Here is a 19,510-nt window from a genome sequence, read left to right on the forward strand (position 1 = left end):
ACTCCGTTGCCCGACAGAATTCTATGGAGGGATACGCCAGCTATCACAATACTAGAAGGGGGTGTACTTACCAGCGCCACCTGTGGCCAGGTACTCAAGTACTTCTTGTTGACACCTCCTCAATTATTCCTCGGTCCACTGGTTCTCTATGGGGAGGAAGGGAGGGTCGATTAAATCATGATTATCGGGTAAGTATATTCAAAAATTTATTTTGCTAATAAAAATAACATTTTTCAATATTAAACTTACCCGATAATCATGTAGCTGATTCACACCCAGGGGGGTGGGTGAAAACCAGTGTACAAGATTAAAGGATAGCTAAGTATCCCATATTTCATATAACAGTTATCTCAAATAACAATGAAATAATAAGTACCTGGTAAGGAAGTCGAATTGAACCGTTACTCTGCCTCTTTTTTAAGTTCGTCTTCCTTACTGAGCGCAGCGTTCCTCTTGGAGGCTGAATCAAATCCAAAGGTGCTAAAGTATATAGGGTTGCAACCCCTACTAAAGGACCTCTACAAAACCTCTAACCCAGGCGCTTCTCAAGAATGAATAGACCACCCGCCAAATCAAAAGGATGCGGAAGGCTTCTTAGCCTACCGTAACAACCATAAAAACAACAATAAAAGCATTCAAGAGAAAGGTTAAAAAAGGTTATGGGATTAAGGGAATGTAGTGGCTGAGCCCTCACCTACTACTGCACTCGCTGCTACGAATGGTCCCAGGGTGTAGCAGTTCTCGTAAAGAGACTGGACATCTTTAAGATAAAATGATGCAAACACTGACTTGCTCCTCCAATAGGTTGCATCCATTATGCTCTGCAGAGAACGGTTTTTATTAAAGGCCATCGAAGTAGCTACGGCTCTTACTTCGTGGGTCCTTACCTTCAGCAATGCAAGGTCTTCCTCCTTTAAGTGAGAATGGGCTTCTCTAATCAGAAGCCTTATATAATACGAAACCCCGTTCTTGGACATGGGCCTCGAAGGTTTCTTGATGGCACACCATAAGGCTTCTGACTGTCCTCGAATAGGTTTAGACCTCTTAAGATAATATTTGAGAGCTCTGACAGGGCAAAGAACTCTCTCTAGTTCGTTACCTACCATGTTGGAGAGGCTAGGTATTTCAAACGATCTAGGCCAAGGACGTGAAGGAAGTTCGTTCTTTGCTAGGAATCCGAGCTGAAAAGAACATGTTGCAGATTCGGTCGTGAAACCAATATTCTTGCTGAAGGCATGAACCTCACTGACTCTCTTAGCTGTAGCAAGGCAGACGAGAAAAAGAGTCTTGAGGGTAAGGTCCTTGAAGGAAGCTGACTGGAGAGGTTCGAACCTAGATGACATAAGGAACCTTAAGACTACGTCTAGGTTCCAGCCTGGAGTGGATAGACGACGCTCTTTAGACGTCTCAAAAGACTTAAGAATGTCTTGAAGGTCCTTGTTGGAAGAAAGGTCCAAACCTCTGTGGCGGAGAACTGAAGCCAACATACTCCTATACCCTTTAATCGTAGGGGCTGAAAGGGATCTCTCATTCCTAAGATGTAGAAGGAAGTCAGCTATTTGGGTCACAGAGGTATTGGTAGAGGATATTGAATTGGCTCTACACCAGCTTCGGAAGACTTCCCACTTAGATTGGTAGACTCTACGAGTGGAAACCCTTCTTGCTCTGGCAATCGCACTGGCTGCCTCCTTCGAAAAGCCTCTAGCTCTAGCGAATCTTTCGACAGTCTGAAGGCAGTCAGCCGAAGAGCGTGGAGGTTTGGGTGCAACCTGTCTACGTGAGGTTGACGTAGAAGGTCCACTCTTAGAGGTAGAGTCCTGGGGATGTCGACTAGCCATTGAAGTACCTCTGTGAACCATTCTCTTGCAGGCCAAAGGGGAGCAACCAGCGTCAGCCGTGTCCCTTCGTGCGAGATGAATTTCTGCAGAACTTTGTTTATTATCTTGAACGGTGGGAATGCGTAAAGGTCGAGATGGGACCAGTTCAGTAGAAAAGCATCCACATGAACTGCTGCAGGGTCTGGAACAGGGGAACAGTACAGCGGAAGTCTCTTGGTTATGGAGGTGGCAAACAGATCTATGGTAGGTTGACCCCACAAGGTCCAAAGTCTGTTGCACACACTCTTGTGGAGGGTCCATTCCGTGGGAATGACCTGATTCCTTCTGCTTAGGCGATCTGCTGAGACGTTCATATTGCCCTGAATGAACCTCGTGACCAGAGTGAGGTTTAGACCTCTTGACCAAATGAGGAGGTCCCTTGCGATCTCGAATAGGCTCCTCGAATGGGTCCCTCCTTGCTTGGAGATGTAAGCCAAGGCTGTGGTGTTGTCTGAGTTCACCTCCACCACTTTGCCTAGCAGGAGGGACTTGAAGTTCAACAGGGCTAAATGAACTGCTAGTAGCTCCTTGCAGTTGATGTGGAGCAATCCCTGTTCCTCGTTCCACGTTCCCGAGCATTCCCGTCCGTCCAAGGTCGCACCCCAGCCCGAGTCCGATGCATCTGAGAAGAGATGAAGATTGGGGGTCTGAATAGCCAACGATAGGCCCTCCCTGAGAAGGAGATTGTTCTTCCACCACAGGAGAGTGGTCTTCATCTCTTGGGTGATTGGGATAGAGACTGCTTCGAGAGTCGAACCCTTGTCCCAATGAGCTGCAAGATGGAATTGAAGAGGGCGGAGGTGGAGTCTCCCTAGCTCGACGAACAGGGCCAGTGATGAAAGGGTCCCTGTGAGACTCATCCACTGTCTCACCGAGCAACTGCTCCTCTTCAGCATGCTCATGATGCACTCTAGGGCTTGGCTTATCCTGGGGGCCGATGGAAAAGCCCGAAAATCCTGACTCCGAATCTCCATTCCCAGGTACACAATGGATTGGGAGGGAATGAGCTGAGACTTTTCTATGTTGACTAACAAACCCAGTTGTCTGATTAAGTCCAAAGTCCAGTTGAGATTCTCCAGACAGCGACGACTCGTGGAGGCTCTCAACAGCCAGTCGTCTAAGTAGAGGGAGGCTCTGATGTCCGATAAGTGTAGGAATTTTGCTATATTCCTCATCAGATGAGTGAACACCATAGGAGCTGTGCTTAGGCCAAAACACAGGGCTTGGAATTGGTAGACAACCTTTCCAAAAACGAATCTCAGGAAAGGTTGGGAGTCTGGATGAATAGGAACGTGAAAGTAGGCATCTTTCAAGTCCAACGAGACCATCCAGTCCTCCTGTCTGACCGCTGCTAGGACCGACTTCGTCGTCTCCATCGTGAACGTCTGCTTGGTGACATACGCGTTGAGCGCGCTGACGTCCAGCACCGGTCTCCAACCTCCTGTCTTCTTGGCCACAAGAAAGAGACGGTTGTAGAAGCCCGGGGATTGATGGTCCCGGACTATAACCACTGCCTTCTTCTGCACAAGTAGCGACACCTCCTGGTGCAATGCTAGCCTCTTGTCCTCTTCTTTGTAGTTGGGAGAGAGGTTGATGGGAGATGTGGTCAGAGGTGGTTTGAGGCAGAATGGAATCCTGTAACCGTCCCTCAGCCAACTGACAGACTGGGCGTCTGCACCTCTCTTCTCCCAGGCTCGCCAGAAGATCTTGAGTCTGGCTCCTACTGCTGTCTGGAGATGCGGAGAGTCAGTTTTTTCCTTTAGATGTCTTGGAGCCTTTCCTAGACTTGCTCCTGTAAGAGTCTGGACGGGAGCTTCCTCGGCTGGGGGCTCTACCACGAAAGGGCGGTATGAACCTCGTAGCAGGGGTATCAGCCACTGGGGAGCGATAAGTCTTGGGGACTGAGGTAGCAACCTTAGACTTACGAGCCGATGAGGCTACAAGATCGTGTGTGTCCTTTTGTATCAGGGCAGCAGACAAGTCCTTAACCAGCTCTTCGGGGAAGAGGAACTTCGAGAGCGGAGCAAAAAGGAGTTGTGACCTTTGACAAGGTGTAATGCTGGAGTAAAGGAAGGTACACAGCTGTTCCCTTTTCTTCAAAACCCCTGATACAAACATCGACACAAGCTCACCAGATCCATCCCTAATGGCCTTATCCATGCAGGACATTAATAGCATGGCAGAATCCTTGTCCGCAGGAGAGGTCTTCTTGCTGAGGGCCCCCAGGCACCAGTCTAGAAAGTTGAACATCTCAAATGCTCTAAACACTCCCTTCAGTAAGTGATCAAGGTCTGAGAAGGTCCAGCAAACCTTAGAGCGCCTCATTGCAGTTCTCCGAGGCGAGTCTACCAGACTTGAGAAGTCAGCCTGGGCAGAGGCAGGTACTCCCAAGCCTGGTGCTTCTCCTGTGGCATACCAAACGCTCGCTTTCGAAGTGAGCTTAGTCGGAGGGAACATGAAAGAAGTTTTGCCAAGGTGTTGCTTAGTCTGCAGCCACTCCCCTAAGATCCTTAACGCTCTCTTAGAGGACCTTGCTAGGACTAGCTTAGTATAGTTGGACTTAGCTTGTTGTATGCCCAGCGAAAACTCAGATGGCGGAGAGCGGGGAATAGCAGAGACAAAGTGGTCTGGGTAAACCTCCCTAAGCAGAGCCAAGACCTTACGAAAGTCAATAGACTGTGGAGAAGGCTTGGATTCATCCACGTCTGACGAGGGATCCAGGTGTGCCGCCTCATCATCAGACGCCTCATCACCAGAGTGTAGCGAAGAGATCGGACAAGAATGCTGAACAGCAGAGTCAGAACGAGTAGGAACAATATTAGTGGTTTCCTCTTCAAGTAACTGTTGAGGGAAAACCTGAGGCTCAGACTGCAAAGGCTGAATAAAAGACGAAGCAGAAGGAAGGCGCATGGGTGGAGGAGGCTGACTCCTAGCATGAGTGGTTGAACCCAAGGGTTGCGCTTGCTGAGCTGTTGGCGGAAGCGGAGTAGCAAGTTCCTGTTCCTGTGGTGTGAGCGGAGCGCGATGAGGTAGAGGCTGCGCAGAACAAGGTAAATGTCTCGCAAGCTGAGGCTCCTGAGGCGCAAGGCTAAGGTGTAGTGGTGCTTGCCTTGTGGAGGGTTGAGCTCGCTGCAGCGAGAGCTGAGGAGACTGACTCATGGACGGGAGAGGTTGTTGTACCTCAACCGAGAGTTGCACCACTGGTGGAGCAGCAAGTGGAGGCGGAGGAAGAGAGGTATAATCCTCCTGATCCCATTGTAAAGGTTGCCTTAAAGAAGGCGGAGGCTGAACACCACTGGGAACAGCAAATACAGAACGAGGCTCAACATCGTACGCCTGGCAGGTGGTACTGCGATCAGGCGGAGCAAGCGCAGGCGGAGCAAGCGCAGGCGGAGGGAGTGTAGGCGGAGACGGAGGCGCAACACTCTCAGCACGACACTCACGCATCAAGTCCGAAAGCTGTGCTTGCATGGACTGTAGTAGAGTCCACTTGGGGTCGGCAGAAACTACAGTAGGCTGAGGTAAAGCCTTAACAGTCGAGCTCTGTTGTGGCAGAACCTTACTCCTCTTGGGCGGAGTGCAGTCGACAGATGACTGCGGCGAGTCAGAGCTGAGCCAATGACTGCAACCTGGCTGAGCACTCGCGGACTGGACTCTGCGTTTAAGTGGTCTCGAGACCTGAGACCAACGTTTCTTCCCTGACAGTTGATCAGCGGACGAGAAAAAGACGGGCTCAATAGTCTGCAGGTGGGAGTGACGGTCTTTGGAAGACACGCCCGCAACCACCGAGGATACTTCTGTGCGCCTAACAAGGCCTGCCGAACCCTTATGCCCTTCGACATTGCTTCTCCCCTGGGCTTGGGAGCTTGCAAGAGGTCCCGGACTGGGAGGACGACTGGCTCGCACAGAAATATCCTCACGCACCACACTGGCACTGACACTAGCACTTGGCACTGCACTGACACTAGCACTCGTCACAGCACTGGCACTAATTCCACCCACTGCACTCTTGACCTTAAGTTCCTTGACTTCGGCCATCAGAGACTTATGATCACTTACCACTGACTCTACTTTATCGCCTAAGGCCTGAATAGCACGCAAAACAACAGACATATCAGGCGGAGGGCAAATAGTAGGTTCGGGGGTAGCCACTACAGGGGTAGGAAAAGGTAGGGGATCATGAGGTGAGGAAAAAAGTGAAGAGTGAGAAGAACTCCTCCTAACTCTACCTCTCTCTAACTTAGTTGAATATTTCAAAAGACGGACAAATTCCAGTTCCGAAAGTCCGGCGCATTCCTCACATCGATTTTCTAACTGACAGGGCCTGTCCCTACAGTCAGAACAAGCGGTGTGAGGATCTACCGAGGCCTTCGGAATACGCCTATTGCAAGACCCACATCGTCTATGGGAGGGGGCTTGCGAAATGTCAGACATCTTGAATCCAAAGAGTTAGCCAAAGGGGGTTCCAAAATCAAGCAAAAGATCGTTAACCGTTAATCAGGACTATATAAAAGCTATCTAGCTAATATAAGAAGGTTTCCAGTAAAGCGACAGCCGAAATCTGAGAGAATACTTCACCAATTAGCCGTGAAATACTCGAAGATCATAAGCGTATCCCAGAACGTCTTGCCGGAAGCACGACAGAGGAATAATTGGGGAGGTGTCAACAAGAAGTACTTGAGTACCTGGCCACAGGTGGCGCTGGTAAGTACACCCCCTTCTAGTATTGTGATAGCTGGCGTATCCCTCCATAGAATTCTGTCGGGCAACGGAGTTGACAGCTACATGATTATCGGGTAAGTTTAATATTGAAAAAGTGTAGATTATGGTATATATTATCTTTCATATATGCACCCTTTACTATTCATAAATTCTGTCCGTTACAAACGCATGCGCAAGAGTCGCACTGTCAGCACTCCGTGCATGCGCATTGATAGTCGTCTTGCTTCTCTTGGCACGAGCTGTACGCCTTGCAGAGCACCACTGTTCATAACCCCTTGCTGTGTGGAATAAATGTAATCTACGACTCGGGATTTTACTTCTCCATCTCTGTAATCCTCTGTCTTCATCTACAAGACATCATCACCTATCACCATGGCGCAGTGACTAAACCATTCAGCATTTTAAGGGAACACCGGAATCCAGCATTTACATCGAGCCGCCATTGCCCATTTCCCCTCGACTACAAGTGGATTTTACAGTGTCTGTGCTTTGTTTGCGAACCGTTCATGCAGTGCCAGTGCAGTGTGGTGTTAGTGATTTTATGTTAGTGGGTAATATTTCTCTTGTGTGTCGAGCCCTTCATGCCCATATAAGAACCCCTTTCACCCCTACTCATCACAAGAAAGCGAGGAGCATCCACCCTCTTTCATCACCGGAAACGCACTGCCAGTGGCCGCTGCCCAGCCTACCCGCCGCTACTCCCCACCACCCAGGAGCCCTCCCATGCTCCTCCCCTGTTGCCATATACCACTTTATTCACAGTGATTTTTAAGATAAAAACTGTAGAAAGTCTCTTTTCTCTTGTTATCTTTTCATTTAAACTGTGGGTGACAGCTGAAATCTTTTCATTTAAACTGTGGGTGACAGCTGAAAACGTTTTGCAATGTCGACTACCTCATATCAAGACGAGTCTGGGGATATGCAACATGACCAGGACAATGAAGACCGGCAGTTGCCTTCACACCCAGGCTCACCAACAGACCGTCGAACCCCTCCAGTCTTCTCAACGATGGAAACCCTGCCTTTACTCTCACCACACCTGACTATACCGCCTCCAACAGCTACAGGTGGGGAGTTAAGGCTCCTTATCAAGTACCTGGAAGAATCTCGACAGGCCGAGTTGGCTACACGTCGGAGAGAGGAGGATCAACGTCGCCATGAGGAAGAACTACGCCGCCAAGAGGACAACCTAAGAAGAGAGGAGGAAGCCCAGCGTTTCACCGCCCTGTTGCAGCTACTCATGGTCAACCCTGGCCACCAGCAAGCAACACCACCGGACTCGCAACAACTTCCTACTCAATCGTCAGTGCCTTCAAGCTCCCAGCACCCACTCCCACAGAAAGCCATCGCCCAGACCCCACCGCCCTTAAGTCCCGATGCCACATACCAAGTGTTTAGGGAATGGCGTAGACGCTGGGATGACTACAGTGTGATGGTGGACCTAGGGACTTTACCTACCAGGAAGCAACTAATACAACTTCGTATGTGCCTCAGCCTGGAGACTCAAAGAATACTGGAACACACACTCAATGTGTCACCAGACACAGATCGGAGTGTGGAGGAAGTCTTAAATGTTCTCCAGGAACACATCAAGAACCTGCGAAATGAAGCTTTACGTCGCAGGGACCTGCTTTCCTGCAAACAGAGGGAAGGGGAAAGCTTCAGCGAGTTTCTACGTCAGACTGAAGCACGTAGCAGAGGAAATCGACGTCTGTCCTGGCCAGTGTGCAGTTTGTGAGGAAACTCAGCTTAAGATGATCATCATCATGGGAGTCAGAGACGAGGAGCTCACACAAAAACTTATTGCCCCTGGACACCTCAGCTTCATTGGCCACCATGGTCAATGAATGTCGCTCCTATGAGGCCACAAGGACAGCCACCACCGCTATACGTGCCCCTCCTTCTAAATTGTGTGCTGTCTCTACTTACAAGAAAACCAAAGGACATGGCAGCAAAGGTGCTACTTCCCACCCAAACTTTAACAGGGACACTTCATGCCTTTCCTGCACAAAAAAGCACGGCTCTACAGAAAAGTGTCCAGCTGCTGACAGCATATGTGGAAACTGTGCCGGCAAGGGACACTGGAAGAAGACTTCAAAGTGTCCTGCCAACAAGGCCACGTGTAGACACTGTGGCCGAGTGGGTCACTACGACAGATGTTGCCGACAGCAGATGAATGCCAGGCAGGGCGGCCCACCCAAAGCCACGCCCCCCTCCAGCAGGCCTTCAAATTGTCGCAAGGTTGAGGCCCTTTCCACAACAACTTGCCCTTCACCGGTACCCGTATCCCTCGACCTCACCTACAATGGTGAGACATCCAAGATTCTGATGCTGCCAGACACAGGAGCTGACGTATCAGTGATGGGTCCACAGCACTTGGAACTGCTTCAAATCACCAGGGACGAGCTACAACGTTCTGCCACCTCAGTGACACTCACAGCAGATGGATCACAGATGACACCAGCTTTAGGTACCCTTAAGGCCACTCTGTCTTTGGCCAACCGATCCTGTCATGCCATGATCCAAGTCCATGAAGGTATCCAGATGCCACTCCTGTCCTACGCACACTGCAAGGAGTTGGCCATCATACCGCCAGACTTTCCACGGCCCATCCTACAGGTCGTCCACGTGAACCGATGTAAGGATCTACCCCTCCACGCCAACTCGACCCCTGCTGAGGCCCGAGAATATTTCCTTAGAACCTTCCCTGATGTGCTTGTGTCTAAGGAGGACCTTAAAGCAGCTCCACTGAGGTCGATGGCAGGACCTCCAATGAAAATCCACCTTAAAGAGGACGCTGTTCCATTCGCCATTCACACCCCAAGGCAGATCCCCTATGCTTTCCGCGAACCTGTCAAGATAGAACTAGATTCTATGGTCCAGCAGGGTATCATTAAGCCTTGTGGAGACGAGCCTTCGGAATGGTGCCACCCTCTAGTTGTCGTCCCAAAGGCGAAGGGAGTTCGCATCACAGTGGATCTCACCAAGCTGAACACTCGTCTCCAGACCAGCCCACCCTTCGCCCACACCCATAGCTGCTGTCCGTACCGTCGATCCCACAGCCAAATTCTTCACCACTGCGGACGCTCTACACGGTTACTGGCAGATGGAGCTAGCGGAGGAGGACCGTCATCTCACCACTTTTATTACTCCTTATGGACGCTTCCAGCATTGCCGAGGACCTATGGGCTTCGCTGCCACCGGCGATGCCTACTGTTACCGCGGCGACCTAGCTCTCCAGGGTATGAAGAAATGTGTCAAGGTTGTCGATGACATTCTCATCTTTGACGACGACTTACTGTCACATTACCACAGGATCCACGAATTACTCACTCGCTGTCGCAAAAACGGCATCACTCTCAACAGAGATAAGTTCGTAGTAGCGGAGTCCCGAGTAAATTTCTGTGGATTCACCCTTTCCGAAGAAGGAATAGCTGCCGATCCAGGACGAGTTACAGCTCTGCAAGACTTCCCCACACCTTCTAACTTGACGGACTTACGTTCTTTCATGGGGTTAGTTAACCAACTGGCAGAGTTCACTCCAGATATTGCCCTGACTGCACAGCCCCTACGCCCACTCATGAGCCCTAAGCGCTCTTTTATTTGGACACCGGACCACGACCAGGCCTTCAAACGTGTGAAGCAAGCACTTTCAAGCCCTCCAGTTCTAGCGTCTTTTGACCCAACTTTGCCAACCATTCTCCAGACTGATGCATCTCGTCTCTACGGAATAGGCTACGCTCTCCTCCAGGACCATGGTTCCGGACGTCTCCGAGTAGTCCAGTGTGGATCCCGTTTTCTCGCAGACGCCGAGACGAGGTATGCGACAATCGAGTTGGAGATGCTTGCTGTATCTTGGGCTCTCATAAAGTGCCGTTTGTACCTCCAAGGACTGCCATCCTTCACTCTGCAAACAGACCATCGTCCACTAGTGCCCATTATCAACAGCTACACGCTGGACATGATCGAAAACCCACGGCTCCAGCGAATGAAGGAACGTATGTCACAATACCAGTTTACTGCAATGTGGCGTGCTGGCAAGTCTTTATGCATTCCAGATGCACTCTCGCGCGCACCTGTCAGCTACCCAACGTCTGAGGATATGATCGGCTGTGCTGAAGTAACGTCACACGTCAGGTCTGTCATCAACGTCGTAATAGCTTCCCAGGAAGAGGATGCCACAATCGTCAACGCCGACCGAACTCTACAGGACATGTCAACAGCAGCGCAGGCCGACCCTGACTACGTCCGCCTTCGTGATTGCATTGTGTCCGGATTTCCCACGAATCGGTAAGACATGCATGCTTCTTTGCTACCATATTGGAAGTTGCGAGAAGCCCTTTCTACTGACGGCACCCTCGTGCTCTACGGTGCCAGAATAATAGTTCCTGCCGCTCTACGTCGCCACACACTCGCCAGACTCCACGAAAGCCACCGAGGTGTTGAAGCCACTAAACGTCGAGCTCGACAAACGGTCTTCTGGCCTGGGATAGACTCTGACATTGCTAACACTGTTGCCGCCTGTGAGCCCTGCCAAGTCCTACGCCCAAGCCAACAGCAGGAACCTCTTCACAACGATGACCACCCATCGAGGCCCTTCGAGTCGGTATCAGCGGATTTCTTCCAGGTAGCGGGGAAGTCCTTCCTTGTTGTCGCCGACCGCCTCTCCGGCTGGCCTGTGGTCGTCCCTTGCAAGGGCGACACCACTGCCTCCTCAACCATACGGCACTTGTGCCACTACTTCAGAGAGGTAGGTGTTCCCCTGCGCCTACGCACCGATGGAGGACCCCAGTTTACCAGCAGAGAGTTTGCTGACTTCACAGAGCGTTGGGGTGTACACCACATAACTTCATCGCCACACTACCCGCAGTCTAATGGACATGCCGAGGCTGCAGTCAAAGCTGTCAAGCACTTGATCCTCAAAACGGCCCCTTCAGGAAACATTGACTGTGAGGCTTTTGATCGTGGCCTCCTTGAGTTACGTAACATGCCTAACCACTCTGGTCGCTCTCCTGCCCAGATCCTGTATGGTCACCCTCTCCGTACGTGTGTGCCCGCCCATCCTCAGTCATTCATGGAATGTTGGCAAGAAAAGGCCCATGATTGCGACCGACGAGCTGCTGCCAGAGCGGCTCAAGTGAAACGCAACTACGACGCCCACGCCCGTCCCCTGCCCAGACTGAATGTGGGCCAACATGTCCGTCTCCAAGACCCAACATCCCATAGGTGGGACAAGATCGGGATTATCATGGGTGGCACGAGATCACGTGAGTACGAAATTCGCCTCCCTAGTGGTGGAGTGCTACGTCGGAACCGTCGCTTCTTGTATCCAGTGCCCGGTCCCAATCAAGTTCCCAACTCTGATCTCCCTGTGGTCCCTAGCTCTGACATAGAAAAGTCATCAATTCCCTCCACAACTTCCCGCAGGTCTCCAAGATTAAACAGACCTACATAGTGTACAAGGCCCTTGTGCCATTTACGCAACTGGCTGCATAATTTTATATTTTATACATTTTATGTTACAGTATTTGCTTTGCACACTATTATGTACTTAGTTCATTGTATGTAACTTACTTAGTACGTTCAAGATACCTATTTGAACGCAAAAGGGGAGGGGAGGTGTAGATTATGGTATATATTATCTTTCATATATGCACCCTTTACTATTCATAAATTCTGTCCGTTACTAACGCATGCGCATGAGTCGCACTGTCAGCACTCCGTGCATGCGCATTGATAGTCGTCTTGCTTCTCTTGGCACGAGCTGTACGCCTTGCAGAGCACCACTGTTCATAACCCCTTGCTGTGTGGAATAAATGTAATCTACGACTCGGGATTTTACTTCTCCATCTCTGTAATCCTCTGTCTTCATCTACAAGACATCATCACCTATCACCAAATAGGTTCATAATATGATGGAGAAGGAAAAGGAGGCTTAACTTCTTCCTGAACTGGAAAACAAGAAATCTATCCTCTTTAGCCTTTATTCCCGAGAAAAAATCCAGCTTTTCAGGATCCGAGACCCCAGGATCAAAGCTACATCTAGACAGAAACTCGAAGGAGAACTTGGTTTCGAACACTCAGGCGCTGACTGAGCACTATGTTGAGGTTGTGGGGCAGTTGCAACTACCTGCAGAACCAGGGGAAAAGGATCCATATGCTGTTTCTTATCACTACACTGAAGTAAAAGTCTTGCCCCCAAACCTTAAGAATCCTTTCTATGATCTACAGGATAAGGCCTGTAATACACAGACTGAATGTTGTTGTCATCCAAAGGGGCTACAGGGGCAGAAAACAAAAACCTTTCAGAAGATGAGCCTCTGGCCCAATAAGCCACAGGATAATAGTAGGGGGGAGTGTAACAGCGGCGGCGTGTTCAGTCGCATGGCAAACAGCAGGGAGGCGTGCAACAGTGGCGGTGCATTCAACAGGCAAGCGTTAGAGGGGGTGAAAAAAGGATAGTGAACACTCCTCTGATACTTTGTGGAAAGGTGGACACGAATTGTTTGTAGGACTGCGGACACACAGTTGAAGTAGTACTAGCAACCTCACATGGTGACACTATGTTGATCACTATGTAACACTGCTTCCCTATTAGGGAAAGATGGACCACAAGCAGACCAAGGCGTAACAGGGAAGTCCAAAGACGCTTCAAGCTTTAAACGGGAATAGGTTTCCGCAATAGGAGATGGCCCATATGAAGCAAAGAAGGCCAAGGAGTACGCATTGGCGTACATTGGGGAGATTTACGCATCACACATGCAGGAGAAACTTCCGCAATACATCCCGAAAAATCTCCTTGTGACTGTTTATATCCAAGGTGGGTAACTCGGATATAAAGTCGTTCGTACAAACTGATCACACTTGTAAGGGGAAATGATCAACAAACAAAATTAACAAAATCAGATGATAAATGATGAGCATTCTCATGAGCACTATCGGTGGATGGAATATGGGTAGAAGTAAAGGGATCCATCTTGGAGGCAGAAATCTTGGCCTCAGAACTGAGGGCATAAGAAACTGTCCACAATATCAAACTCCATCATCAACTTTCATTATCGGGTCTTGAGGAAACTCCAATTATGAAGGATCAGACAAGGGAAGACCAGAGCTTGAAAGGGAAGGTTTAAGCTTGTTTTCCTTCGAAGGTGAAGCTACTAGAGAAAAATGATCACGCTTAGCCCTCCTTCCTTTGACCACTGAACTTCTCCCATTGGGAAGATGACCACTCCCTGCACACTTTACAAAGGGAATCCATGGAACACCTACGTCCTCTGCACATCTGGCAAAGTGGACGAGGATCGTCGTCGATGTCTATATGACTCTGTACACCAGGCCACATACGCATCTCCATTTACTTCATACTCATACTTGGAAGAGAGAATTTAAAAACACAAAGCACTGAAGAACGTTAAGGCCAGTCAAAGATATCTGTACATGATGACGGCCATAAACATAGTGGGACACCAGCCACAACACCAGTCCGCAAAGAGGGTCGCTGGTACAACCATAACAGGTTGTTAGACCTTTGATAATTCTTCAACTGGTTGTAACAAGTGAAACAAGTACGAACACAATTAATGACGAGGGTTTGTATACGCATAAGAACAAATTAGTATTTTACAGATTATAATTCTATTTACTGTAAATGTATAACAAACATTGGAATAAGATTACAGCTGCCATTTCATTGTTTACATCCATAATATACCAAAAGTTTCAAGTCCCTTTAAAGGGAAAAGTACTAAAGACTGCTACTTTTTGTTGTAATGACATCGAGACATTAGGATTTACCTGCCTATAGGCAATGGTAACAAGTGTTCTACAGAAAGAATTACATGAATTCAGAGAAGGCATGACAGCCTAAAATCTTTAGAGTTACATTTGGTGATGATGTGCAGTTACATTGTGTGGTTTTAATCTTGGTAACATTACAGCCAGTCATTGGTGTCCTGGCGAAAATGTGCTAAAAGTAACAATTAATTTAGAAGGTTACTGCACATAACCTTAATCAATAATCACAGATTCCAACAGCAGAAAAGGTAGTAGGCTTCCAACTACCATTTATCAATCATCATAGTATAAGCAGGTTGTAGGCTAATTGTCAATCCAACTGCAGTTACTCTTAGACATGAATCAAATTAAGACTAAAATCAAACTAAGTCCCAGACGTGTATAACTATGTTGACTAACATTTGACGAATTCCAAGGCAACGAACACATGCAACAAAGCTCCCTTGTAGTCCATCATTATAAACCAATGATCTCGGCAGAGGAAACTAAAATGACCATCAGCTCTTTGGACGTTCAACTATAAAGAACCTAGACTTGGAATAATGACTAGGATCAAGACAAATCCCTACTGTGCCTACCTACTTGCTTATCAAGCTAATCTAATCTAGTCAAGAGACCAAGTTTTAATGGCTAGTATTGGCCTAAACTAGCCTAGTTGGGTTGACAAATTAGCCTACACTTGCCTAACCTAAGTATGTACTGTACATTATTGGTGTTGAAATTGAACCCTTTTTAATCTCTAAGTATGATTTTCAGTCTTCTTCGTTATCCCTACATTAAGGTGTCAATTGCCTGATGTGCCCTCTTCAATGCCTTCTATTAAAGGCATCCTCTTCCACAAAACCTCATCTCTCCTTATGATCCTTCACCTTACCTCACCATCTAATTCTCTGCCTTCCTCTCTATCTTCTACCCTTAACAGGTTCCTCCAAGCCCCCCTCATTTCCTACCTCAATGCGTGCCCATGATTTTCAGTCAGTATATAACACATCATGATAACCACAATACCCACCACCTTTTCAATAAACCATCCACGTACTATACACATTTTGGCAGGTAAAATGCATCGGTTTAGGTGGGACGTATGCGTAACAGGTTTTTTTCCATTTATTTTTTATTTAATGGGCAGCCTGCTACCAACAGCCTGGGATGAATAAAGTTCAAGTGAGCCACGTTCCGATACAGAGTCTGGGAGTACCGTACTTCATTAGCTTTATGGATCTCTCTTACATATATAGGCATCATTCAAAATTGTTAATTAATCTCCTAAGAAAAACAGTCCTTGTTTCTTAAATAGCACAAAATCTCAGTATACTGATGTACGGATCTAAGGAAAGCTATTTTGACATTTTACTGTTTTGACTATCATTTTGCGGTTTCATCCTCAGCAGCTTACAAAAATCTCACATCGATACATTACCCTAGAGTTAATCAAATTTCTTATTCTTGATCTTGATATTAATATCTCGTACTGTTGTTCAATTACTGTAACTGTGTATGTGACATTAGAAAGATTTTGCGTAATACCGAGAACAATCTGTAACAAATCTATCGATGTATTACATATATAGTTAATTAAAATACAGTATAACAGAGTATTATCATTTATGTAATATTTTATCTTATTTTGGCATATTTCACTTTGAAATTCATCCACTTTTATGCTTTATTTCTCTTATAAATGTGCTTTATTCTTTACACCATATTTTCCATTGAATGCTTTCCCTACCAAGTCCCTTGGACTTAAGCATTCTGATTCTCCAGCTAATCAGAGCCTAAATATGTGCTAGATAGCATGTAAAATCCAACTGTAAATGGTAAACGTTTTGGTACAGTCTAATGTACGGAAACTTTTAAAGTCTGTCAGCCACAGCCTGCAATGACCTACTTTAGAATCTAACCTAGTTTAGTTAGGTGGAATACCTTTATGGTGGTTATATATCTTAATTAATCAACAAACACAAAAAATGAATGGAGCCCTACGTATATCAGGGCCCAATTTGTCCTGCGTGCATATAAAATGGGATTCTCCTCCCATTTTCCTTGTTGCTCACAAGACGTGGCCGCTGCATTACAAAAACTGTACGTTTTTCTGCCAAACCTCTACACAAGAACGCCACCTAACCTAAACTTCCCCACTTAACCTACCCTATTAGCCATGTCTTACCTACTTACCTAAGGTAAGGGGGCTACACCTATCCTGAACTTCCCCACTTAACTTACCCTATGAGCCATGTCTTACCTACTTACCTAAGGGGGGTTGGGGGCTAACACCTCTTCCAATCACCCTACACTGCCATATTCTTAACTTGGTATGCGTTTGCTTCATAACCCGTTTCACTCTTAGCAGGTGGCCGCTATCATAGACACACTCCATAAGATTTCCAACTATTAACCTTGCATTTCACATTCAACAATATTCTTAGTGAAAATAAATTGGTTTTGCTTTGAAGTTATCCAATATTCCGTTGAGACAACGGTATCCCTGCTGCCTACGTTATGCTAACGTAATTCTTTGGGGGTGTATGTATGATAGCGGCCACCTGTATGTATTATTATGTCTCAATTAGAATACGTCACTGTAAGGGGGGTCGCAAGGGGGCGTTATCCCCCCAGTTAGGCAAGTAGGTAAGGACATGGCTTGTAGTTTAGGTAAGGGGGGAAAGTTTAAGTCAGTTGATGTCCATTTTTAATGAACGCGTGAGGAACTGGTCGCTGATATACAAAGGCTCCGTTCTTCGATGTATCTTATATGGTAAACGGTACCTATTAAAACAAGACATTTTTAATATGCAAATTGCATAATGCTACAATATTCAGAGTTTTTCCTATAAATTTTGGGGTATATCTAAAATACCTAAGCTTCCCATTTCCTTATATATATAACAACTAAAGAGGAATGGTGAACCCAAGTTAAATTAAAACATTTATTTAGCCATTTGCATATCTGAAAGTAATTTGATCATTGGGCTAGCATTGATAACATTGTCAAAGTACACCCAAATTGTAAAGCACTGCCCAAAATTCTAGGCTAAGCTGAAATAGGTTAGACTGCTTATCATAATTTCTTCTTATACCCTATGGTAGGCATTTGAAAGCTATAGTAACTCCAGTTTACAAGTTAATTAAATGAAATCAAAGTCATACGACTTGAATATAGATCGAAAGAGCATATAACTCGGTATATGAATTAGAACTTATAATAATAAAGATATTTTGCTAATCTTCACGGTAATATACCGTAACCTTAACACTGGCTCTCGAAGGTAGGTCATTCACAAATATGGCATAAACCTAGCCTAGCCTCACCATGGCCGCCCAAATTCTACCATTTTAACGTTGACACTTCCTATCCAGGCCTACGAGTTGATACAATAGGCCTATAAGCGGAAACCTTTAAAGACCTGACAGCTAAAAACAGGTGATCATCATCATCGCCCTATCATTGATTTCTCGACCTTCCTCCTGCCCAGGACGAAAACAATCTTTTGGAAGGAGGTTTTGAAGGGAAATGGCGGCTCGAGGCCATTAATTGTCAGTTCTCATCGATAAAGGGAGTTAAAATCTATACGGAAATCCAATTTAACTTACCATTGTGTTTTCTGTTTTGTTTTTATTCGGCTGAAATTAAATGGTGCGACGGTACGAGTGTTCCTTACTCCTCTCTCCCCCTCCGAATTTCCTCCTTGACGTTCGACATGCGCAAAGATGTCTTCGTTATCTATAATTGATATATATTTTTTTCTCTCTCGAAAAATTATAGATCAACTTTTATATTTAACTATATAATTTTGCCTTTCATGTGAGAAAAAAAAGTTTCAGGTTATTATTATCGTTTAAATTCACCGAAAAAATACGAAAAGTGTTGCTTCATTTGTAGGTGCAGTTGCTATATCAAGATTTTTTTTTTTAGTTCGTATATATAAGAAAGGTATTTATTCAAGGGTGGGTCTTTTATGTTATATTTCTCAGGTGTTAACTAACATCTAACCCAAACAATCGCCAACTAAGAATATTTATTAAGATGCCTAAATCTTTATTGAGCTCTATTCCACAGAGTCTGCGCTCTGTGCAACAGTGTTGCCAAATCTTGTAGTTCTTTGCACAGGCGCATTATATTTCTTTGCAGAGAGAACTTAATAGTAAAAAAATAGAAGCTTATTTAAGAAATACGAAATTTAATAGTACTTTTTCATAAGTAACTTTCGATTAAATATACATCTGAGTAACTTTTATTCCGATTAAGCAGAAATATGTCAAGGTTAGACGAATCCTTATTAGTGAAAGCATTCTAACATCAACAAAAGCTTACGATATGATCAGATTTTTTTTTTTTTTTATTAATCTATTACTTAATTTTATTATCATACATGATATCATCATCATTAATACCACTCTCTTGTTATTAATTTATGTTAGCCATGCTAACAAAACTTACAATTTTTCTTTCCTATTATAATCAAATAGAACAATAAAACTTGGATTAGGCGTGATTAATAATTAAATGAGCTAAAAATAAAGACGGTAAATCTTGCATTAGACATTTTTAGAATAATTAAATAAGGAAATGCGTTGCAAGGTAATTTTGTCTGTGAAACAGTAGGTAAGCAAATTTATTATTATTATTATTGTTGTTGTTGTTGTTGTTGTTGTATAATAATAATAATAATAATAATAATAATAATAATAATAATAATAATAATCAGAAGGTAACGGCTTTCATTAATGATACTAGGAGTTATGGGATCCTATGACTAGCCAGACAGTACTATATTGGATCCTTCTCTCTGGTTACGGTTCATTTTTCCTATGCTTACACACACACACACACACACACACACACACACACACACACACACAGAATAGTCTGGCATATTCTTTACATATTCTCCTCTGTCCTCATACACCTGCCAACACTGAGATTAGCAAACAATTCTTCTACACCCAAGGGGTTACTAGACTATAATTGTTCAGTGGCCTCTTTCCCCTTGGTAAGGGTAGAAGAGACTCTTTAGCCATGATAAGCAGCTCTTCTAGGAGGACACTCCAAAATCAAATCATTGTTCTCTAGTCTTGGGTAGTGCCATAGCCTGTATACTGTGGTCTTCCACTGTCTT

General features: G+C 45.9%; 1 protein-coding gene across 2 annotated transcripts in view; it reads right to left on the minus strand.

The window, feature by feature from the left end:
* Positions 1–18,124, minus strand: part of LOC137640272 (calcineurin subunit B type 2) — a 98,128-nt gene extending 80,004 nt beyond the window's left edge. The window contains exon 1 of one of the 2 annotated variants that reach the window (XM_068372870.1): positions 17,985–18,124. In XM_068372870.1, the coding sequence (XP_068228971.1) occupies positions 17,985–17,987 (3 nt within the window). In that variant the 5' untranslated portion in view covers positions 17,988–18,124. The remainder of the gene's footprint in view (positions 1–17,984) is intronic. The other variant, XM_068372871.1, reaches the window with a different exon arrangement.
* Positions 18,125–19,510: the final 1,386 nt, after the last annotated feature.

This window comes from Palaemon carinicauda, chromosome 4, assembly GCF_036898095.1.
Source record: "Palaemon carinicauda isolate YSFRI2023 chromosome 4, ASM3689809v2, whole genome shotgun sequence".
NCBI lineage: Eukaryota > Metazoa > Arthropoda > Malacostraca > Decapoda > Palaemonidae > Palaemon > Palaemon carinicauda.